Raw genomic sequence first — 25,101 nt, forward strand, 5'->3', positions numbered from 1 at the left:
ACCTGCCAATGTATATCCCTGTACTTGATGGGAACTCTATTATTTCGAAGGAACCACAGTGCCCCACTAAGACAATCTTGTGGACAATTCAAAACTACTGAATGATGTTACGAAAAATATTCCTTCAGGACCCTCTGGTATAATGCGCTCCTAATGTGTGAGCCACGTGCCAGAATGCTGTTGCCTGGATTTGCCAATGGGAGATAAGTTTAACATCATAAACAAGCTGTTTGTAAGAAGGAGTCTGCTGGGCTGTTGCAGGAAAAATACCTGTAGGGGCCTCTTCCCCTTGGCCAAGGGCGATTTAAGTATTTTATACAAAGTGGGACAGCTTCAATAAGAGAATCCCAAGTGGCGGAAGGCATCTCTGGCCAGCCTTGACTTGAGCCAACTCCCTCTGAGGGGCTAGCTTAGACAGCTCCCCCCTCAGCATACTGGCTTCTGTGAATCCCCTTTTTAGCTCCGAACTCTCCCCAGGCCTGGGTGCCTCACTTGGGGCTGTGAATTCTACTGGGTGGCACGGTGCCTAATGGTTAGGCACTGCAAATGCTCAGCCCTAAGTGCCCCTTGGGAATCAAGCCTCACATGTCTACGAGCTCAGTTGTGTGGGAACCGGAGCGTGTGATTGCCCTGGTGTGTGAGCTCCTTGGTGTCTGGGGTTCGGGGCGTGCAGACTCAAAGGAACAGACTACATTGACATGCCCATTTGAGTCAGTCCCCTTCCCTGTGTTAAAATAAAATAAAAAGGTTGTATCCTATTTTACATGTATTAAAATCTCTCGTATAAAGCACCCAGAGCACTTTGCTCTAAAAGCAGTATGATTAGTTTATTACCATTGAGCTGGACTGACCCCTCTGACTGACCCAGGAGCTGTGTTGATTGGGTTGCCACACTGGGGTTTTTTCGCAGGAAAGGGAAATAGAGAGAAAATAGAGGTGGTTGCAGGAGGACCCTGTCCTTCTGGAAGAAAAAACAGCCCCTTTTACAGAGTAGCAGTCACCTTGCGCTTACCTCCCCGTTCTAGGAGAACAGCAGCAGCACCAAGATGGGAAGTGCATTGGTTCCAAAATGAAATTCAGGGGGGAGCAGCTGTTCATTACCGGTGTAAGCAAGTGATCCCTGAGCTACGGTAGGGCCTCCCCAGGCTGCAACACCTAGGTGTTTGGGAACTAATAGCCACACTGAGAGTAACCTGTGAGTAACTGTGTTTGGGTATGTGTATCCAGCAAAAAAAAAAAAAAAAACCATGGCAAGGACTCTCAGGGCTGGGTCAATTGACTTGGGCTTGCACTCCGGGGCTAAATATAGCAGTGTAGACATTTGTGCTGGGGCTGGAGCCCGGGCCCCACCTGAGCAGGAACATCTACACTGTTATTTTTAGCCCTGTAGCGTGAGCCTGAATCAGTTCACCTGAGCTCTGAGACTCACTCTTGTAGGTTTTTTTCGGCTCTGTAGCCATACCCGTAGCTGCATTGTGTTAATGCCCTTTCTGTTAATGGAGTTAACCCTGCTGCTGGGTTAATGGAGCAATCCAGGCTGAGATTCCTCAATCAGCAACATAGCCTTGTTTGTGCTGAATCAGCCCCAGGTGGATTCCACAGCTAGCGAATGGTGTAATCCCTGATACTGCAGATCTCCTCTAAGAAGGGCACCCCTGGCATTAACCTCCGCTCAGAACCACTGCCCGCAGAAAGACCGATTTCTCCAAACTCTACAGTCAGGCGTGTGGCTCTGTGAAACACCTAACTCGTAGGCTCCTAGCAAATCACTGGAACAACAATGGGAACCACAAAGCCTGAGTTAGGCCCCTAGGCTTCCTATACAATGAATGGGGAGAGGTAGGTGCCTAAGAATGGGATCCATAAAAGCCTGCTGCATGATAGGCAGAGAGCTAGGTAAAGTAGTCAGTGGGTGATGCCAGCAAGAGGGGTGTGTCCTAATCCCCACCACCCACCCCGGTCATGGAGATAGGCATCTGAGTCCAGGCTGCAGGCACCTATTTCTGCTTGCAATCCACAGCCAGGACCCGCTGCCTGGAGTCAGGTGGTGTAGGCGCCTCAGCCATTTCTTGTGAGGAGGAGGTGACGGTGGTGGCCTTTCTTACAATCTTTAGCCCGGTGGTTTGGGTACTCACCCGGGACATGGGAGATCCCTGTTTAATTCCCCCCTCTCTGCCTGATGGGTAGAAGGGATTGGTACAGGGGTTGCCCATCTCTCAGGCAAGTACCCTAACCATTGGACTAGAGAGTGTTCCTCACGCTCTAGGGCAGGGGTCTCAAACACGAGTTATTTCCTGTAGCCCGCCATAGCTCCCCTCCCCCCGCCCCCCCGAGTCTGCATCCCCGCTCCTCAACCTATCCTCCCAGTGCTTCCCGCCGCCAAACAGCTCAGGGGAAGAGGCGGAGAAGAGGTGGGGCTGGGGCAGGGATTTGGGGAAGGAGTTGGAATTGGGGCGGGGCTGGGGTGGGAAGAGGCGGGGCTTTGTGGAAGAGGTGGAGTGGGGGCAGGGGGAGGGCCTTTGTATCTTTGTATGAAAAGGTGTCAGTGATGCGGCCCTCGGGCCAATGTAATAGTCCTCATGTGGCCCTCGTGGTGATTTGAGTTTGAGATCCCTGCTCTAGGGCCAATTAATATATTTTTTTAATGAAAGTAGAACAACTTTGACAAGAGAGACTCACATCAGAATATCCTGTAGCCCAGTGGTTTGGGCATTCACCTGAGAGGTGGGGAAACCCCTGTTCAAAGCCCTTCTCATTGGACAGTGGGGGAACTGAACTGGGGTCTCCCACATCCCAGGTGAGTACCCTAACCACTGGATGTAAGGGAGGCCCCCTTGTGGTGTTTGTCATGCTCTGAGTAAACCTACTGGATTGGGCCCTGGGGGAAGACAGGCCTGTCTTCCCCTGGTTTGAGGATTTTGCTGGGGCTTAGGCATGAGAGGGGCATCTGGACCCCTGCCTGATGCACATGCCCAGAGGCAGAAACTTAGGGGCCTATGGAACTTTTACAGTGGAAACGTAGGTGCCCAGTGAGTTTAGGCGCATATAGGGTTGGGTGACAGCTGAGTGGGGGTTTTGTGGATCACAGTGTTATCTAAATCTGCACTTTAGGTGCCTAAATCCCTTTGTGGATCTAGGCCAAGGTACCCAAGAGTCCTCACTTCAAGCAACCCAGGAAATCTTCTCAAGGGGAGCCTCCAACCTTAGAATCCAATGATGACAAATTTTACAGGGAAACAGTCACTCAGAACAAAGAGGAACAGCAGCCAAAAAGAGAACAAGGACAAGCTGCAGAAATTAGTCATTGCGTGAGCCAAACGTCCGCTAGGCTAGGACAACTGAACTATGGCAGATACTCCCAAATGATCAGACGGGGTCAAAAATGTTTCATGGAAACATGCTGCATGGCTGAAGCAAGGAACTGATGAATCAAGAAGCGGGATGGGAGAGTGTGAACCTGTGCTGAAGCTGGAGTAACGTGTGCAAGGTTTGGCAGATTAGGTCCAGTAGTTGAGTACAAAATGTTCCTCTGGGCTGGAGGGAAAGAAGGGAGAGGGGATGAGACTGCTGTATCAGATTATTCATACTGCATGTCTATCTGAAGCAGTCTTCTGCAATGCAGCAAAGTGAGCCCTGGGGACACTTTCTGAAATCCCTCCCCACTAGCCCCTGCACTTTTGCTATGCAATCAGAACTTCTGTCCAAGATGCCTAGGCATCTCCCCTTGATAATTTACGTTATGGAGCTTGACATAAGGTCAAGCCGTGGACTCAGAATGCAACTCATCCAACAGCAGGAATCACATGGGAGCCCCCAATATCTGAATGAGGGAGATGGCCACTCCTTGAGTCCTGGACCTGTTATTACAGTGCTGATATTCTACATGGACTGCTGCTGCTGTGCTGAACAAACAGTATGGAAGTCCTGTGCATGCTCCAGTCAGCTTCCCCTTTGACTGTGATGTGATCAACCTCAAAGTGTTCCCAGCCTCCATCAACACAGGAAACAGAAGCTCCAAAGCAGTGCCTTAATCAGTCTCCTGCATGAGTGGGCCTTGCTCTGTGGCTTTGCTCCTTATGGCTAGGAAAGCTTCCCCTTCAGATGGGCAGTGAGCTCCCTATTCTGTGGTGGTGCGGCAGCACAGATCCTGCCCACTAGTGGCAATAGAGGAATATGACAACCTACATTTCCATTGGATACAATGTCTAGTTGCCATGGTTATTTACAAGATGGATTCAGACTGTCTTGAGCCAATGCAACATGTCATGCAAAATCACCAAAGCCTACCACTGTACCACCTAATCCCAAAGGCTAGTCACCAGGGGTTATTGCTGTACCACCCAGTCACAGTCACTACTGACTGCTGTACAATATTATCTCTAAGGCTACCACATAATCCCAGGACACTATGTGTATATGATAATTAATTTACACAAATTAATCATATACTGTATTGGAACTCAATGCTAATGAGGGTTTCACCATGAGCAGCTTTCTCTTGAAGTAGATTCAACCCATCAGAGTGCCAAGATAAAGTGATGCTCACAGAGGTAAATCATCACCTCCCCATGTCTTTCACACTAACGCCCCCTCCCCTAATTTCCCCTTTGTTACCTGGGATGTGCTTTGCCCATCCAATGATCACCACCAGTTCCCTGTCTGCTAAGTCACAGAGGGTTGTCAGCGCTTTGATGTCACTCTCCGGCATGGTGGGGTCAGGCATGGCATAAATCTTCTCTGGCTCTGCCACCAGCAAGTGGGAGACGATCTTAGTCACTGCAAATGTCAAAGGAGAAGTTACTACTGTACCTTTCAGGAGATGGTGTGTATGTAGCAGCTTTCAGACAACACTTAGCAGGATAAACAACTGATAGGAGTTCTCGTACCATACGACCTGCAATTTGGGATCTCAGAAATGTGTTTTGCTCACAGCAGGAGGGAGACTGCACTGTAGTTAGTGTAGAGTTTTCAAACTTCTTCGGCTGCATATCCCTTTCCAAATAACATAGTCTACCAGGTACCCCCATCTGAGATAGGGTAATAATAGACCTATGATTAGATTGCCAAGTCTTCCTAACTAAAATGCGTTGTCCGCCATTACAGGACTTTTCTCATGTACCCCCGATGAGAGCCTGCGTACCCCTATGGGTATGTGTACCCCAGTTTGAAAACCACTAGTGTAGAGGTTGGAAACTAGAATCTGTGATTCTTCAGTACTGAGCCAACACCTGTAGAAGTCTGACAAAAGCAGGAGCCCATTGTAAGACAGGCTCAGTTATACCAGGTAGATCCCATAGGGATATGACAGGGTGAAAGAAGCCTAAGATAAATGTGATGGACAAACAACTGATGGGATTTTGAGAAGTTCAGAAAACAACTTGGTGACACGGTAGAGCGAGATCAGGGTGTGGGGCTGATTTAGTGGATCTTGGGTGCAGGGAAGACCAGAACATCACTGAAGTTATACACTTAGTCTCTCTCTCTGAGAAAACTCTGACTGATGATCCATAGAATCCCATCATCAATGGGCCACAGCCTCAGATGACACTCTTCCACCCACACACTACACTTATTGGAAAAAAATGAATATCTGACAATGGTGGTTTGTAATGGAAACAGAAGGGGACAACCACCACACAACATTATTTGTGCATCCATGGCACCAATAGAAAAAGAAGGTGTGCTGGCCTTAAGGAACACAATAGGAAGCTTGTACATACATGGCTTTTTGGCTGGAGGAGGGATCTGTAAGCTCAGATAAGTACTGCTCTCAGAGTCCAGTCTTCTCTTGTACTTCTGGCGTCCTCCGCGGACTCGATCAAGACGAACCCCTGCGGGTAAGAGAGGAAAGAAACTCATGGTCCCCTAGCAGTATCATAGTGAATCCTGGAATTTCACTGCTACAGCTTTGTAAGAGAGGAGGCCTGGATATTCGTCCTTACCCAGCAGAACTTCCCTGACCAGGCCACCTGGCCTGTCCACTGAATCCAGCACAGCTGTCCCAACAATGCCAGCTGGGCAGCTTCCTGCTCTGACAACATCACTGGGATAGTTACCTCTTCTGAAAACATTAATGAAGACAAAACCCAGCCCACCTCAACTCTTGAATCATTGTCTGTTTGGCAGATAAATTGAGGGCTTCAGATTTCAGTGCCCTCTGGATGATCATGTTTTTAAAAAGGAAGTCTCAGAAATGTCAATTGAACCTGTGCTTATGAAAAAAACCCTTTAGATTGTTCTTAAAAATGAAAAGTTAAATGTTCTGTGACCTTTCACTGTCTGTATTTGAGGAAAGCTGCCCATAACAAATAGATTATGAAATATGAATAGAACCAAGATCTGTCAAGCAAGGCAACCCATAATGAAAGTAGAGCTAAATACAAACAGAAACAAGACGTTGCAACCTCTACCACAGTAAGGCAATGATAAAACTGAACTAGAGAGACAGCGAAGATTTGTAGCAACAACGCCTCAAATACAATGAGTTAAACAGCAAACAAAGCATCAAATACAACACCGAAATCACTATACCTATACAAACAGCAACAGCAGGATCAAGCATCAATACAAGAACAGCAGCTGAACTTCTACATCAGTACTAGACTTGAGCGAATAGTGGAAAAATAAGACCATGAATAGTTGTCCAAATTATTAAATAAATTCCTTTCTTGTTGGATCCTTGGTCCTTTGGGTTCAATTTCTATGAAATTGGGGGAATTTAATTTTACATGGACAAACAGCCATTGAAAGTCAATTGTGAGTATACATGGAATTTGAATTTAAAATTTGCAAATGCAAGTATTCACACCTGTAATATCCGTGTGCTGATTTCATCCAGAGTACAGAAACAATACCCTGTGACTTATCTGACCAGTCATAATAGGCAACAAATATTTGGTGATCAATCCATACAGTAAAAAATAAAAATGTTCAAAATTTATTCATCTATCACTTTCTCAACACATACTTTTGAGGAAACTGCAGTCTGCTCACAGATATTTTACAGCAGAAAGAGACATAATCTGACAAGTAAATTATTCATTTCAGACCAGCACTTTGTTCACTAATCAATACCGTTACACTAACACTGGAGGAACTATATGAAATCAGTACCAGAAGCAATGATACCCCTAACCAATACGAGCAGTCATACCCTGCAACTAACCATACCATTACTTACTATGGATGTCTGTATGCATCAGTACCAATACAATTAACAGTACAAATACACCGACACCAGCAAACTCCAATAAAATTATCCTACAGCAACACGTATAGGGCTACCAATGGTCATTGGCAAAGCCCAACGTCAGGGCCCAGGTGAGGGCTATGGTGTAGTTTTTAAGCTACAGGCCGAAGTAGTGAGTGATGGAGAGCAACACTGCCGCACAGTGACACCTGTGGTACTGATATAGGAGCATAGTTGTTGGCGAGGTTTCTGTTGACAATGGTGCTGTTAGTGCTGCATGGTATTGCTTTGCTGCTGGTGTTTGTATGCATATTAAGGCCCTTGGGGCTGCCACAAGGAGCTTCCTCTTCATGAAGCACAGCTCTCCAGTGCTGCTTCTTGCACATGAGCATGGGCGTGCGTAGATAGGTAAATGCAATCAGTGCCATCCAATATGATGGAACAGATTGATTCCCCTGGTGTGCCATCCCCACTCCAGGAGCCAGCATTGTAGTGGGAGGAGCCATAGACCCACCTTCTCCCTGTCTAGCCTTGCTCCCTTTCAGAGTCCTACTCCCGTGTGGAGAGAAGCAGAAACGACCAGTCCTTAAAATCCCCAGAGCAAAGGAATTGCTATTGTGAGTGGCCCTTGCATAGCCCAGCATGCAGGAAAGAGAGGGGAAGTGCATGAGAGGCGGATGTCAGGGAGAAGAGGGAACATGGCTGAGTTAGGCTATGCTACACTTGGTTCTCCACTGACATGGGACCTTGCCCTAGCGGTATAAGTTAAAGCTGCCCCCCTGCAGGTGAGGCTGGGTTGCTAAGAATCAGGGTGAGATCAGCTCCATGTCAGCCCCTCTCTGCACCAGGTCCAGCACAGTGGAGAATCAAGCCCTAAAACTATAGTTTAAAAGCCATCAGTCTGGGCACCGGAACTATTAATTTGAATTGAGATGTTAGGCCTCACTCTCCGCTGCCTTCCCCTTTATATTGTCATTTACGTTAGTGCAGAAAGCACAAAGTACGTGTCCCATGCGATCACTCTGAGTTGGCAGCGTTTTATACCCACTTTGCACTGGTGCAAATGATGACACAAGGGCCCTGATGATGTCTGAGCTGTGCCTGGATATAGCGGGGAATGGTGGCTGCATAGAGCAGGGTAAAAGGCTGATCTTCAGCCACCTGGCCCCAGCAGAAGTTAGAACCGCACAGGGCATACTCTAACTTCCACTACTGATGTAAGGGCCAAAGCCTGTAGATGCACAGATATGGTACATCTCTGCTCCACCACACCCCTCCTGCCCACATCACTCCCCACGAATGCCCCGATACACCTCTTCCCTCCTTGTGCACGGAATGTTAGAACTGACTGATGTGGGATTGGCAGAGCTTTCAACCAGCAGAGAGTTCACTGATGTTACTCTCTTTTAAGGCCACTCTGTGTCGCTTACATGGTGCAAACTTATTTGGCACAAAGAGGCCTTAGCGGACTGGAGAATCTTACCCAAAGTGCAAGGCAGGAGCCAAGCAGCCCCAATGAGTTCAGATAGTATCTTTTCCTGTGAGTAAAGTCAGGGTATTCACGGGCTCAGGTACTAGTGCTGAGGAGGGGGAGGGAGGCCAGATGGCTAGACAGACAGATATGTCAGAAGAAAGCCCAGGAAGTGAAATGTGTGGAGTCAGAGCATACTGAGTGAGTTTGCTGCAACTGGGACATTTTCTAAGCTTAGGGTGACCAGATGTCCCAATTTTATAGGGACAGTCCCGATATTTGGGGCTTTTTCTTATATAGGCTCCTATTACCCCCCACCCCCATCCCGATTTTTCACACTTGCTGTCTGGTCACCCTATCTAAGCTGGTCACTGATCCAATGAAGAGACCCACTGAACTCGCAGAAAGTCAATGGGCCCTGGCTCTCACATCACAGGGGCACCTTGGAAAATTTTACCCCGTGTTTCTTATTTCCCTTCTCAGCACCGGGGAGCCTGGCTGGACGGCTCCTCCTCTGACATCCCATCAAGTTCCAGGGAGAGAAGAGAAAAAGAAAGCAGCAGAATTTGGAGCCTAGGGAGACCCAGGAAGAATGGTAGACCTGTGTGAGTACAAACCCGGAGTCCTGTATTAGCCAGGAGACCCCAAGACTGGCTTCTATCCTGTGACTTCTCCATTGAGATAAATGTGTTCGGATTTCAAACGACAGAAACCCCATGAGGCCTCCACCACATGCTGCGCTGAATGAGCAGCGCCTCAAGTCAGTCAGTGAGAAAATATGCCTCCCCGGGAAGTGTTGAGTCAGCAGCAGAATGGGGAAAAGGCTGTGACAAACATCACAAATATGTCTGAGTTGCCTGGCCCAAGCAGGGCTTTCTGAATGAACCACAGCTTCCCATTCCCCCTCACTAGAGGCTCGCAGCTCCTGTTTCTTCTATGTGCTGATGGGCAGATATGATATTAGAGGGTGGAATCACCTATCCGCTTAGTAGAGGAAGCTGGGAACCAATCTGCAATTCCCCAGAGTGCACTCTCTGCACATTTTGATGAAGCAAAAGGAAAAAAAACCCGGGGAGGGAGTCATTTTACTTTTACCAAGGAGACATGCAGACAGGCGCATCGTCCTCAGCATTTGGCTGGTGGAATGGCTGCACAGGTTGCAGAGGTATTAGGGATCCTCAATCAGATTATAGGGACACAAAGGACTTAAGTGCATTAAAAGAGATAAGAGAGAGAGACAAGGAGATTTACTCTCCATCCCTCCTTCCCTGGCTGAGTGGATACAGACCTGTTCCTCCAAGGACTTTGGCTTGTTAATTTTGAACAAGACTGTATTTTCCTCCTGTTCCCCATCCAGTGTGACACTCCTTGAGGCAAATGCTTTAAATAAGGTCACAACCATTGTTCTGCCTCAGCAGCAGCAGTATTAGCCTTAAAGAGACAGTGCGTGGACTGACCCACATGAGAAACATCTCATCCATTTTCCAGTTGCTAATCCGAGCCATTTGTAGGTGTGACAAGCAACTAAATGCATTTCAATCCATTTGTTACGTGTCTTATTATTGATCCTGGGTATAGCGTGCAAGATACTTGAGAGGTAAGTAACAAGAGAAGTACTCTGCCCCGAAGAGCTTACAGTCTAAACAGTCCCATACAGACACAGAAAGGGAGCTCAGCTGATAACAAGCACGCTTACTTTTCTCTTGCACTTTTCACTTCCCTGGGTTTTGTTACTTTTCTGTTTGGTTTGTTTGTTGTCTGATTTTGTTATTGCCTCTTACAAGGAAGCAGGGTGGGACGAAGAAGGGCGTTAAAATGGGTTTCCAAGAGAGATGTGGAAAAAGAGTGGAAGTGTGGTGGGTGGGGTGAGAGAAGCAGTGCCAGACCCGGAGCACCACAGAGAGGTGGTATCAAGTCCAAAGCAGGATGAGTGCGGCTAGAGAGGCAGTGCCAGGCCCAGAGCAGCACGGGAGAAGGCAGATGAGATAAGAATGGGAGGAGGAGACAAATTGTGAGGCGTGAGTAGAACAAGGCGGGTAAAGGGAGCAAACAGAGATGAGATGAGAGGCACACACGAGCCAGGACACCAGGCTGTGCAGGGCCTGGAAACATACAGATGGATGTCAATCCGAAATCACATGGTTAAATACTCTGCTTAACTCCTTTGAGGTTGAATTGCAGGGTGTGACACATGGTATGAAAATACTTTGTGGGAGGCAGCCAAGCCTTTAGTGGACACACCTATGCATGATTTGCTGCCTTCAACCCATCCCAGGATGGGAGCAATGGAAACTTGTTACCCTCCAGCTGCTATATGCCTTTCCAACTCATTTCACACATGGGCCACCACAGTCCAGTTCCCAGCAGGACAGGTCACAAAATCACGACCACTACCTGGCACTCACTGGCCCCCACATTGGCAGCTTCAGCAGAGAGGCACAGACAGAGACCGAATTCCTTCCTCACACCTAGAGGGAGTCCCTCCACATCAGGCGTGAGGCACATTGGCATGAGAAAGCCAGCTTTTTCTATTCCAGTTTTAGGGCAGGGGCTCCTTCTGACATGGACACTTTCGGTGCTGAAAATGTAAACAATCCCACAGATCTACTTGTGCTGTAACAAAGGGAGTACACATTCCAGTCCTGTCACCTCTGAGCGGAACATCTGTGTTAGCCCTGACACGTATACGAGACTCCCTTCTGACCAGTGTCTGCCATGTTTGTCTGGCTCTCTTTGATTTGAGGTGTATGTTATTAGTTCCCCTGCCTGCCCTATCCCAAAGGGGGTCCCAGGATGAAGGAAGGTGGAGGACCTGGACTTGTGTGTTTGCCTGGTCCTTTTCAACCCATCATTCTGCCCTGGTTAGGGCTGTCAGTTTTCTAACCGTCCTGTTGGTGCCACTCGTGTTCCAGGAGCTCATTTGAAGGGGTCTGTGCCAGTGCCAAGCCTCTGCAGTGCAAGAGCCAATCTGCTGATCTGTTCAAGCTCCCTGTAATTCTCTGCTGTGCCCCCTCAGAGAGACATCTGCCTGACGAGTTCGGGATCAGATGTCCCCTCGCTGACTTGATAACATCAGACTTTGGGGTTTTTTTCTTAATGGAAGTAAAATAATTCCAGCGTTTTTTTAAAAGCTGGACCCACGCCTAGTCTGTCGGAAGTAAAAATAGCCGAGTGTGCAGAGGCAGCAGCACAGGAAATCAGGTTTAGTTTCTCTTTTATATTCTGAGGACTAAAAATACTCTTAAAAGCTCTGTGAAGCTGAGCCCTGGCCAGTGGGAAATGCAGCCTAGGCCCAATATCAGCTGTCACGTCGAATTACTAGCCTCACATCACTTTCTATAGAGTCCTATCACATGCTCCTGAACAGATAGTAACAGAGGGATCTATCCCAGCCCGAAGGGCTCACAGCAGAGTTTTGCCAAGTGGCTCTGATGGGATGATTGGTACCCAGACTGAAAAGAACATAATTAAATGGAGCACTAAGAGGAATGCATAGGCCAGGGAGTGATGCCGTAGTGTTCACACCACCAGCATGGCTGTTCCCTGGACACAGAGGCCAGAACCTGCTTTCACAGGCTAACTGGAATCAGGTACAGCTTCTACTCCAGTGCACCACTACCACTGGTATTCGTACAATGCCATAGCTGTGTGCTACACTCTGCAGGAAGATAAGGGAGAGGTCCCTGTCCCGAGCAGCTTGCAGTCTAAATTAGACAGATCTCCAGAAACAAATGATCCCAGACAATGGAGGCTGCAGGGAATGTAGTCTGGCAGTGGTAAGCTGAAGGGAAGGGGAAGAGCTCTCGGGAAAGCATTGTTCCCAAGGTATAATGCTGTGATTTTTCTTCTACCATTTGCTGTGTTTTGCCTTTAACCACAGGGGAAAGTGACTGGGATGTGTTGAGGTGCAGAGCGCTGACAGTAGGAAAATGGCGAAGAAGGATATTATAATTAGACTTGACACAACAGTAAAAAAAAGGTGCTGCCAAGAAAAACCCTTCATTGGCTCATGGGGAGGTGGATGGGATGGGATCCAACAAGGCTCTGCTAGCTCTGTCCTCTATGATTCTAAGGCTCCAGGTGTAGAAGGCACCATGGAAAAAAGTTCTAGACATTGATACACACTATGGCTAGCTTCTTAGCTGTATTAGGGCAACTTTGCACAGCTGCCTTACCCAGTCCCTGGAGGATCTTCCTAGTGTATGGCTGGTACAGCCCTTCCCATCAATGATTCCCTGCTGGCATGGCCTCTTCGGGGCCAAAGGCAGCTAGCATAGCCTAGAGCAGCTTTCAGACTGCGGAGGGACACCTGGTTGTTGCAAATCAGCAAAGACTGGGGTGGTCTAGGGCCGTCTTTGCACCCCTCCCTGAGCAGGTTTGCGTCTCCCAGACCACAAACCAGCCTCTGACCTTATCTGTTGATTAGCTGAGTGGCATATGCAATGAGATCTCAAAGGAATTTTCGACATATATTTCGATTCAACAAACTTCCTCTCCTGCCCCTGTTTGCACCCTCTTCCTCACACAATCACGTGGCAACAAATAAATAAATAAATAAATCAAACCATCTCTTCCCCACCAACCACCCATGAAACAAAAATACGACAAACAGTCCGAGCTCTAAATGATTGTCTCATTGAGCAGTTTACCTCTGCCCCTGGCTTCTGTCATCTCCCCTCTGTACCTCCATACAGGCTGTTGCCATTTCTTGTTATGCTATCAGTCTAATGTAGGGTGAAATCCTGCCTTCACTGGCAAGAGCCATGCTGGAATGTGCCTGGTGCAGGGGTACCAGCCAAGTATCTGCTCCAAGAGCCATAGCATTGGCCAGATCAGGGCAGGTACCAGCCACACTGCAGGGTGGGTTGTATTTCACTGTTCCTGTGAATACGTCAGTTGTGTCACCTGCCAGCTGGGTAGGAATTCTCTGCTGCCGCCCAGGTGTGCTGGAGAAAGGCTGCCTGGACTCAGGGAGGTTGCACCAGCATAACAGAGCTCATTTTGGCTCTCTGTATTTATTGGTCACCAGCCACCAAAATCAAGTTAGAGGCAGGTTGGTAAGTGAAAGTTTCCTTTGTAAAATAATACAGAGTGACTAGACTGCACTGACTATGACAGGACACTGCACGCAGTGAAGGGTCTTGGAGGGTGAGCTTGGCCCAGTCCCATCATGCTGAAAGAGCAGTTGGTGCCCTACAATAGTTTTCTTTCCATGTTTTTGTTCAAATGTCAATAATAGCACTCTTTGTGGTGCACGTTTAGGCCAAATGCTGCACCGCTTAGGGCAGCAATACATGGAAAGGTGCACAGGTACACTCGATATCACATGCCTAGGAGCAACACCACATGACAGTGTCACCTCCTAGGCTTGCAGTACATGACATAAGCACATAATCTGCTGTACATCATTGCCCTGAGGCATGCAGTATCAAGTATAACCAGGCATCTTGCGGCGTCATCTTACACCTCCTCCACTGATGCCAGTTTCGGCTGTATAGTTGTCAGCTTCTCACCCAGACATCTCTGTTGCTTATTCCTCGCTGCCCTTTATGCATGCTCTCTCTCTCTCTCTCTCTCTCTCTCTCTAGATATATATTTTGTGTGTGTGTGTGTGTGTGTGTGTGTGTGTCTATACAATCTGTATTTGGTTGTAACCCTCTCCCCTCCACCCTTTGTATGGCATCTGCATTCTTCGATTGTAAGCACATCGGGTCAGGGAATCTTTCCAGGTTTTTCACAGCACCTAGTACAACAGAGCCCTGATCATGGCTGGAACCTCTGTGCGCTACTGTGCTATAAACGCTAATCATAAAGTGTGTGGTTCTGCTAGATAATGCATGCCTCAGTGCAACACCACGGAGGAAAGCAATGCATGCCTCAGGCGAGGAGGTAATAGCACACAGCTCAGGTACATTGGGAGGAACGACACTAAAGATCAAGGATAATTTTTTCAGCAGGGTCCAAATGATTTAGGAGCCTAAGTCCCATTTTCAAAAGTGACTTTGGCCCGGATCCTTAAAGTACTTAGTGATTGTTCCACTCAGCATTGCACTGCCTAACCTCTAGGTGGAATTTTCAGCCCTGAGCTAGGTGCCCAGGCTCCACATACAATTCCTGGGGAGATTTAGGTGCCTAAGGAAGGGCTTTTCAGAAGTCAGCCACCTGAATGGGGGGCTGCCTAAGCTAGCCAGGAGTAAAATGCCAAGGAGAGCAGGTGGGGAAAAGACAGAAGTTTAGGCCCCTAAGTGGCTGAGCTGGTGTGCCTGGCTGATAGGCCTCCTGCCTCTTGGGATCCTCAGCTGCAAGCCCCCCTCCTGAAGGTAAGTACTTACACCAAGTCAGCAGCTTAGGTACCCCATACCCTACCAGCTGAAAATATCTCTCGCTTTCTCTCTCTCTTGCTCAATACCTTTCTGGTGCTCGCCCTGCATTTGCCTGTACCCCCAGCTGCCCCTGGCCTGCCTCTGGCCCTCCTGATGTGGTGGCTGGCAGATGACAGGTGTTAGGCATGCTCTGTACATGCCCATGGGATCAGACCCTGCTGGCAAGATAGGCATTCCCCTGAGTTTGAGAATCTAGGTATGGGGCCACTGGGGCTTTGGCTTGAGCTAAGGCTCCAAGCAGCTCGTTAGCCACTGGGATGGATTTGGCATTTAGGCAAATGTTGACTGGTGGAAACTTAGGTGCCTGGGGACTCAGGCGGGTTTGACAGCAGCTTTGAAAATGTCAGTGGCAGCTAATGGTGGACTTAGGCCCTGAAGTACCTTTAAGGATCTGGGCCTTAGGCTGCCGAGTGTCTGTCACTTTTGAAAATGGGACCTAGTAGGCACTTTTGAAAATTTTACCCAAGTGCCTTTAACTGGCTCAGAAGAGCAGGTATCTAGCATAATTCCACCCCTGCTTGGAGCGCAGTCTTGCTTGCATAAAAGGGTTTTAGTTGGCTAACAACATGTAGCTATATGGGTCTGGACATCTCTGCAGAGCTGGGACCTTCACCAGCATGTCAGATGTCTCCTTTCCCAATGTTCATTTTGTGGAAGTACTGAATAGAATCCTGATGTGGGAAGAGCAGATGGAGGAGGGGGGAGAAATGGGAGTCAGATCTATTAAGCTCTCCAAAGGCCCCTAAAATAAATGCCATTTGCGGAGTGCCTGGTGCAGACATGAAGCTTTTTCTGAAACAAGAGCTATATACCACTAATGGAAGCAGGACACCAGGTTTGCTGGTGCAGTGGTCCAGTTCACTATGGCAGCAGACTAGATACCAAACTAGACAGCTCAATGATCCACAGAGAGTGGGGGAAACCGGACCAGGTAACCTAATAATCTGTTCAAGTATGCCAAGAGGCAGGAGATTGGACTAGCTAGGCCAATGGTCTGATCTGTTATGGCAGGAAGCTGACATACCAGACCAGATGGACCAATGGTGTAGCTCCAGTATATAAAATCTAAATTCCTTCAATGGTAGGTAGTCAGGGTGTGGGTGACACAGACATCAAAGTGTTACTGGCCATGGCTCCTGCTCTAAAGGGCATGGAGTTTGTCTGTCTGTTTTTAAGCACAGGGGTATTTTAGAGAAAGAAAAATTGTTTTTCATTCTCTTTCTTCATTTGGATGCTTAGAAAAGTGATATTTCTGGCACGGGCTAGAGGCAGAATACTCTATAAATACAAAACCATTAAATCCCATGCAGCAGCAACCTGATCGGGGCTGCCTTTTAATTTCCTGACATGAGCTGGCCACTAACCCAATTACCCAGAATTCCCAGAGGAGTCCTCATCCTTCCCAGGAAGCACTGAGACAGCCCAAGCATACTGCATGGATTCCAGCTGAGCTTTCACTGAAATCAAATATCATTTAGGAAACACATGGTCTGAAAACAAGGATGGGAGCAGGAGGTGGAGGAGGGAGGTTTCTGGAAACACTTTGCTCTACTGAGAGATGCTGAAACTTAAACAGAAAAGAGACACCCCAGATTTGGTTACTCTGCTGAAAGCGAGCTCTACTGTTTATCCAGCTTTCTGGGGCTTTGTGCAGGATGAACCCAGGGTTATTAAATGGAAGTGGATTGAGATCATTGATGCCTGCCATCTCCTGTTTAGTTACAGGACCACCATATTCTATTCACATCATGAGAGATGTGGGTTGGCCACGGGTGAGAAGTGAGTTCATTTCTGTTACAAAAACTGGGGGGCACCTGCCATTCCATGCAGCTGGTTGGGGCGGGAACAGCAAAATGGAGGCTAAACCGGAGTAAAGTGCCATTGTCTACAGGACTTCACAGCTCACAGACTGGGTTCAGAGAAAGGTGGTCAGGTTGCAAGGGACAGTTGTTTGGGGTGAGAGATGAGTTTGATTTCCCTATCTGTGGAATCTCAGGTCTTCTCATCACTAGAAGTGAACAGTGACCACTTCCCAAATACACTGACATGCAGAGGCTTGGAGAGCAAAAAGATCGAGTTGGTATGAGGTTGGAAGGTCCTAGGACTGAGACCATTCCCATGGCAGTTGGAAATGTGTTGGGAAGGTACACAGTTAACAGAAAGGATAGTTGGGTCAATTCTGTGGTCATTGTTTACTTCCCATTCATATTTTATTTCATTACCTGGCCCCACAATGGTGATACTCAGGTACTCTGGTGATGAGTGCACAAGAAAGAGATTAGATTAGGCAGATAGGAGTCCAAGAGCTTGTGAGATCTGCAATAGAAAGAATTTGGACGCACTGTTGAATTTTAACATATTTTCTGTCATGTCCTTTGGAAATGCACGAGTGTGACAAGCAGCAAAAGGTAGCAAAGGAAAGGCTCATTCTGGAATCTCAATACCTGGGATTTCTGTACCATGGAAGTTCCAGTTCTTGGGAGAATGGAATCTGTAGAGAGGAAAATAAATCATACCCCATTTCTGCCAAGTCAAAGTGGCTTGTGGGAGTCTCTTATTGTTGATGAGAGTCCCTCTTCTGCTCCTGAAGGCCCATCCTCTTCTTTCCTCTATGAAAAGAACCTTCTTTGCATTTGTCGGTCTCACCACATCCCATCTCACAGAGAAACACAAGTTGCACAGTCATTGGGGGAGTCCTCAGAATCCTGATACTTTCCTGCACCAATAGCATTGCAAGAAGAACACTTCCCTTCCCAGACATTCTAAGTATGGAGAATCTTTACAGAGCAACAGCTCTTGCCCTAGGATGGAAGTTCCCATTCCTGCCTTTATTACTCTAGTTCTTATGGGTAAAATGCTGGAAAATCTGGGAGACTAAAGTTGTTGTCTGCTTTATGCAATAGCTGAACACTCCTTTGCCTGAGGGGGAAGTTTCTACCTGCCAGGTGAGACAGCATACAGGTTCCTGCAGTGGCCATGGAGTCACCAGATCGGAAGGGGCATCTGACAAACCTCATCCTGGTACCAATCTGCAATTCCCCAGAGTACCAGGTTTAGTTTGAACAGATTTCAGATCCTTTTATGGAATCATTTTTCCTGAACTAGCAGCTTCAGAAACTGCCCCTCCTGAGTAACTTACTCTCAGTCCTTTACAAGCTGCGTTTTTAGCAAATTTGAGGCTGGCGAAATGTGTGTAATTAACATCTGCTGAGAGCAAAGCGCCTCTGTTTATCCACAGAATAATGGGTACAGCATGAGCAGTGTTAGTGCTAATCCCCACCCGTGGTCTTCCGGGACCATCTCTAGAGTGAGAGGGGCTCCTGGCTCCATAGCCCAATCAATATTTGGCTTCTTTGCTGAGAGTGCCAGTGTAAGAGCCAGTTAGTACCAACTGGAATGACAGTTTTTACCAGTCCCCGAGGAACTGGATGGAGGCCACTAGCTTATTTCAAAGACTTGCTCCCAGTCCTTACAGCGAGTGGGGACTCAAAAGAGATGAGTCTCAGCACACTGCTTTCAGGGAGCAGGAGATGACTAAGTCTTAGCAACATAAAACACATTCTTACTGCTTCACTTGAGAAAGAAAACAGCAAGAATGCAGGATGTGCTCTCCATGGCCGGCCAGCCAGCAAAGCATGGCAGGATTATTAGAGGGCTGTGCACTTTTGGTGACCCCTCCTCTTTCCCCCACCCCACCCATGTGCTTTGTGAGGGGATCTGGCACTCCTGACTTCAGAGCATTTTTCCCTTCAGAGTTGCTCTGGCTCCTATTAGATGTGTGAAATGCTGCTGCAGAAATGCAGTGGAGCTAAAAGCAGCATCGAGGGAGCAGGCACTGAAAGGACGGGGCCTTTGGAAGATTAAACAGTTTCTCTTTCAAAGCGAAAAGTGACTGACTGGGCTGAGCCTTGGTAGCCTGCCAGGAGTGTGCCAAGCTGCAATGGGAATAAGAGGCACCAACTCAGAACTGTGAGTAGTGGCAGCCACCTGCCGTTTACCCGGCTTCACAAACAAGGCAAGGATTCCCTGCGGGGAAAGGTCTCAGCAGGATATCACAAAGGGCTGAATGCCCACACAAGGAGGAAGGAAAGGCTTGTGTCAGAGAACTCCTAGGGCCACTCTGCTCAAAAAGCTGCCGTGAGCTCGCCTAGTGTGGGGCTGGAGGGTGTCTTTGTTGTGCCCTCAATACTTCTGGCAACATCTAGCGCCTCTCCTTCTTCGCTTTGCTCACTTGTCTGTGGTGAGGCTTCCAGTGATCCCAGCAAACAGGCCTCCTCCCACTCCCTTTCCCCTCAACAAGGGATTTTCCCAGGGGGAACTTAACATCCAGCTGCTTCTCACTGGCCATACATCATCCCCCCTTCCCATGTTTCGTAGCTGCTCACGCTATTTATGTTTAAACAAAGGATTGGCACCTTCTTCTCCTGTTGGCTCCTTCAGGGAAAACTGACACCACAGTCATTTCCATACCCTATGAGGTAACAAACATAGGATTATGACCTCAGTGCAGTATCAGAAAGATGGAGAAGTTGGGCTGGGAGACCTTATCCAATCAGCTTCCATCTGGAACCAATCCCCCTTTCTCTGAACCCATTTACGTGAACATTGTCTGAAATTACATCCCTCTCCTCCACTTTTAGACAAAGAAACTGTGAGCATGACTGAAAAACTATTAGAAAAGAGAAACACAACAGCTGACTGAGGGATGAGTAGCAAAGGCTTATTCTCCCCATAGCTGATATGGCACAGACAGGGATTAGAAAAGTCACATCTGCAGCACTCCAGAGATCCACAAATCCATGATCAGAAGGTAGCAAAGTATAAGCACTTAGGGCAAGACTGTGCTGTAACCACTGCCTGTGTTGCAGTGGGATAAGGAGGAGCTACATTCCAGCGATTGTGTGTCTGAGACAGACAATGCTGGTGGGGGCGCACAGTCCTGAACATCCCCCCTCTTTTGCAAGAAGCAGCATATGATCTCCCTTTACAGGCCCGGTTCCACTGTCCTGTGCGTGGGGTACACCGGAATCTGTACCAGTTTGCTCTAGATTCCCCAGTCTTTGCACAGTAGGAACCCATGGACCAGGATTGTGCCCGGCCCTGCACAGGGGTGCAGGATGGAGATGGTGAACAGTTCTCAACCACTGTCCCCTGATGTCATTCAGGTAGGGACACCGAACAGTGCGGCACAAGTAGCACAGATTTCCCAGGTTACATGTCTTTCTCTAGAGGCACCAGCTCTGGCAGTTAGGTAGAATTTCAGGTCCACACAGCCTTGGCTTCTCTATTGAGACTGCCAACAAGAGGGCCAATTAGTACTAACTGGGGTAAGCTCTAGATGGAAAGAGAGTGAGATTCACAGGCAAGAAAGCCATAAAAAGCAAATGCTTTAGCTACAGGAGCCAGATGTGCTCTGCAGAGAGAGCTTTCTGCACCATGTTCTGCCCAGGTTGTATTCTCCCTAGCAAGTCTCCCATGCTCTGCCACATCATGCTGGGAGAACTTGAGATGTCAAAGTTCCGGTGCCTGTGCAACTCCCTGGTTGCAGCCCATTGATCAAGGCTCTCTTAAAGAAAGTGGGCTGGGGATATCTGAGAAACCTATTGATCTCTCACTTGACTCCCTTCCTGCCTGTTTCTCATTCACTTTCTGCCATAACAAACCCACACTGCTGTGTTCATCCCAGGGATAGTCTTGCTGTGTCTTAAAGGGGCACAGTCATATCAATGCATCCTACTGGATCATTCCATCTTCACCTGATGCAGGGGGGAGCATGTGTACTCCTGCTCATGCCCACACATACCAACTGTGGTCTGAGCCTGCTCCAATGGAAATCATGCCATGGATCCCAACAGAAGCAGGCTCAGAATTATTACCAGCTTTCATTAAGAAACCAGAGTCTCTGGCCAGGTTTGCTGAGGGCCATGCACCTTTTGCCAAGTCCAGCGGCCAAGTTTCAGGAGATCCGCATTCAGTTTATAGTTTCCATGGGAAACCATTGGAAATGTTTCTCCTTGTGATTTTGACCAAAATCAGGGGGAAAATCAGTATTTTTGGATGAATTTGACTTTGTGTTTGGGGTTCATTTGAACTCCAAATAAATTCAAAGACAAGATCAGGGGACATCAGTGGCACATCAAGTGAAACCAGAAAGGTTTGCATTATCCTTCCCTTAACCAAACCCGGGCTATTCCACAGGAATGTCCTACTCCAGGCCGAGCACTTCCCTGCCCCGGCTATCCCATTGTAATGTGCCAGATCATAATACATAAATACATATTGTCCCCAGACATCCCCTCTGGCTTAACCCAAGTGCTGAGCAGGCAGGAAGGTATAAATGTGTAATACAATTAATTAAAAATAATACTTTCCCCCTCTATAGTACCTGCTGCTCAAAGATCTCAAAGCACCTGAACTAAATATTAACCAATGCAGTCTCCCAACTCTCCAGTGAGGATGGTCAGTGTCTTTACACTGAACCAAATAATAAGCCCACGGCCATCGGAGACTAGAACCAGGGTCCTGACTCCCTGGCCTTTTGCTTTAACCATTAGACTATCTGCAGTCTCTAGTGCCCACCTCGTTTCCTGGCAGCTGGGGGGAGAAATGTGTTAACAGTCTTTTGAAAGGGGTAAACACCAAGAAGAGAGAGGGGGCGTTACTTGGTGTGATATAAGGGAGTGGGGAGAACTAGGAATAATTAGATGAAATCATTAAAAGGAAGGAAACTTAGTGTGAGTATCCAGATACACTTCTTCACAGTGAGCTCTTCAAGAAATCAGAGCAGAGCAATCTCTCCCGGGAAACCCTGCCACTTGGGACTTGAAACACTAGACCGGACAAAGCACTAGAAAATGTACAGAAGGAAACAATCCTGCACTGGCTGGGAGATGGAGTGGATGATCTAATAGAATCACGGAAATCAGAGATGGGAAAGACCAATGAACCTTTTATAATCTAAATCCTCTGTCAATTCTGCATTTTTGAGCAGAAAGTCAAACAATTATGGATTTCCTCTTTCCAGAAACTCCTGACTCTGTGGAGGCCACGTACCATAAAACCATTTTTCTCCCTTTTTGGATTTTGCTTTTAAAAATGTGTATTGATTGAATTCTATATAATAATATGTTGTATTTCCACAGGACTTTACGTAAGTTAACTAATCAATCCACAGAATCCCCTTGCAAACCAGGTCAGTATGATCCTTATTTTACAGATGGGGAAACTGAAGAACTGAGTGGAAAAGCAAGCCTTAACTCTCCCAGCAAGTCTGTGTCAAAACCAGGAGTAGAAACCAGGAATCCTGGATACCAGGTCTGTTTTCAGATCACTCAACCAGTCTCCTCCTCCCTGGTGTAGATTATTATATGCACATATATTATAATACAGTTGAGCTACCTTTATATTACGTATCTAAAATATTACAGGTCCAGTCATAGATCCACTGATGTCAGTAGCAAAACTCCCATTGATTTTAATGATGCAGTGCCAGTCCCTATAAGAACAACAGTAAGGAACTCTGCCACTAAAGCTGTTTGGTAGTATAAGACACGACAGCAAATAAGTGTCAATAACATGAAATAGCACAAGGGGATACTTCATTCTCTGCAATACTGAATGCAGAGGACAAGGTATCAAGGGGGTCAACCCCTACCCCAAAAGTAGGTGCATCCCTCTTAGAAACAGACTGATGTATCCTGCAAACTGCATCACCTTCTAAGGCAAGGCCATGGAGGGTCAGACAGTACACTGGTCACTCCCTCACAAAGTCAGTCACTGGAGAGCTATGGTAGGAAGACATCTAGCCCCAGACATTACACATCCATCAAAGAACAGGCAAGGGTTTAAAATCTAATCTACATTCCTAACAGCACTGGCTGCCATCAGCCTGTCTCCCAAGAGATGAGCAGCTGCACCCTACAACAAAGCAACACTCCCTCCTGGCAAGAGCTTACAATTCATCACTGGCTCATAAGATGGCGTGGCTGGAAATGAGCAGTGTGAAGTGCTGGCATCCTTGGCTCAAGCGTGCTGGACCTGCACAGACGACTGCCGGCTGCTGTTCACTGGGGTTAGGCTGAAGCCGCTGTGCTTTGCCAGGTACAGCAATGCAGAGAATTACAAGCAGTGCCTCTCCTCCCTCCTCTCCCAGAGGGAACTTGGGGAAATGAAGCTTTAAAGTCAATCCATAAGAATGTGTTTAATTGCCACTGAATTCCCAGTGGCTCACCTTGAACAGACAAGGATGAGGGGAAAGAGCACCACAAGAAAGGAGCCAAGTGCTGCTCAGAGAACACTGCGCAGATCAATAGGCTGAGAGAGGAGAGACAGGCTGAGCATGTGGGGGAGAGGGACCCACCTGCTCAGGGACAAAGGTCTCTTCCCCACCACTTTCTTAAAGCCTCCCCTCAGGATGGAATAGCTGTCAGACCCTCCCTGCACTCTGTGACAGGTCTTCATGCCAACTGCACCCTCTCCTACAAACAACCCAACCTGTTCATTATTAACAGCAATAATTCCCTCTTCCCTCCAGTTGTACAGGTATTAGTACAGTTACTCAGCCGAGTCACTGGGGGAGGGAGGGATATGCCCCCATCTGGGGTTCCTTTAGAAGGGGAACATACACTATCATGGGCCAGGTTCTCACTGATTGTCAGATTTGCAGCTCCATACAACATATAACATAAGGACCTTGCCCTTTGGAGACCGAGGCCTGGTCTATACTAGGGCGGCAGGGGGGGGGGTGTGTCGATCTAAGTTACGTACTTAGATCTACTTACCAGGGTGTCTTCACTGTGGCAGGTCAACTGCTGACGCTCCCCCATCAACTCCGCCTGCGCCTCTCACTCCAGTGGAGTACCAGACTCAACGGGAGAGCGCTCAGGGGTCCATTTATCGCGTTTTCACTAGACACGATATACCGACCCCCGCTGGATCGATCGCTCCTGAGGTAAGCGTAGACATGCCCTGAAACAAGCCCTCAAAGAGCCACATCTTCCCACTTAGCAGAAACAGATCATTGTCCTTCCTGAATTCTTTGTAATGGCTGCACCTTGGGAAAGCCAGGGAGGCCCCCGTGCAGTCAGTCTGGAGGCTGCTACGAGGCCTGGCCCAGGCTCAGAGGCAGTGAGAGGTCCCGAGTCCCTGGTACCCGCTCTCTTACCTTCTTTCAGCATCCCCACTTTGAGGCATTTCATGAAGCGACAGGCCTGACAGGACTTGCGCCTCCGTTTCGTAATCTCACACTCATTGGTGGCTGGGCAGCTGTATTCAATGTTCCCTGCAATCAAACACAGAGACGGTCACTCAAGAGGCCTTGTTCCCTCTAACAGCAGGATTCACTATCATGGCCAGAGTACAATGCCTCCTGCCTGCACTGGGTAATACGCATTATGCCCCCTGCACCACCCACATGCGTGCTGTCCATTCATTCATTCACGCACTAGGGGACTGTGACTGGTTGATGACGACTCCATCTGTGAAAATGTTTGGGGTAACCACACAGGCTGGGCTCCTTTGTTAGAAAAGCAAAACGAAAACATTAAATAAAAAGCCATACTTGCAGGTGGAATTAGAGTAGAAGCCCAGCTGGGGGGTGGTGGACCTTCAGCCATGTAGCGTCTCTGAGATGCACTGCTTACCAGTCTAATCAATGCACCTGGCATTATTATTGGCACATATCCCTTACTATTATAACCATGTCCCCAGGAGCCCAACCCATGGGGAGTGTTCCGTTTGCTGCCCTAGGGTGACCAGATGAGAGGAAGACGAGTGCTGCTGGTGAAGCAAAAAAAAAAAAAAAAAAAAAAAGCCGGCGGAGCGAAATATCGGGACGTGAGACAAACACCTAAATATCGGGACGGAACAGTCCCGATTTTATTGGGACATCTGGTCACCCTATGCTGCCCTAGTCTCAGCCTTTCCTGTGATCATAGAATCATAGAATATCAGGGTTGGAAGGGACCTCAGGAGGTCACCTAGTCCAACCCCCTGCTCATTGTGATTATTGTGTTTCCCTCAGGGCTTTGGGACTCTTGCTGATCTTTCCTACCTTTTGT

The 25,101-nt window shown here is 47.9% G+C and overlaps 1 protein-coding gene across 4 annotated transcripts in view; it reads right to left on the bottom strand.

Moving 5' to 3' along the window:
• Positions 1–25,101, bottom strand: part of ESRRB (estrogen related receptor beta) — a 50,252-nt gene that overhangs the window by 14,766 nt on the left and 10,385 nt on the right. The window contains exons 2-4 of one of the 4 annotated variants that reach the window (XM_065402988.1): positions 24,207–24,323; positions 5,721–5,831; positions 4,615–4,776 (exon numbers count right to left, since the gene is read on the bottom strand). In XM_065402988.1, the coding sequence (XP_065259060.1) occupies positions 4,615–4,776; positions 5,721–5,831; positions 24,207–24,323 (390 nt within the window). Of the gene's footprint in view, positions 1–4,614; positions 4,810–5,720; positions 5,832–24,206; positions 24,324–25,101 lie in introns of all 4 variants that reach the window. The other 3 variants (XM_065402987.1, XM_065402990.1, XM_065402989.1) reach the window with 3 other exon arrangements.

The sequence above is a fragment of the Emys orbicularis genome, chromosome 4 (genome assembly GCF_028017835.1).
Source record: "Emys orbicularis isolate rEmyOrb1 chromosome 4, rEmyOrb1.hap1, whole genome shotgun sequence".
Lineage (NCBI taxonomy): Eukaryota > Metazoa > Chordata > Testudines > Emydidae > Emys > Emys orbicularis.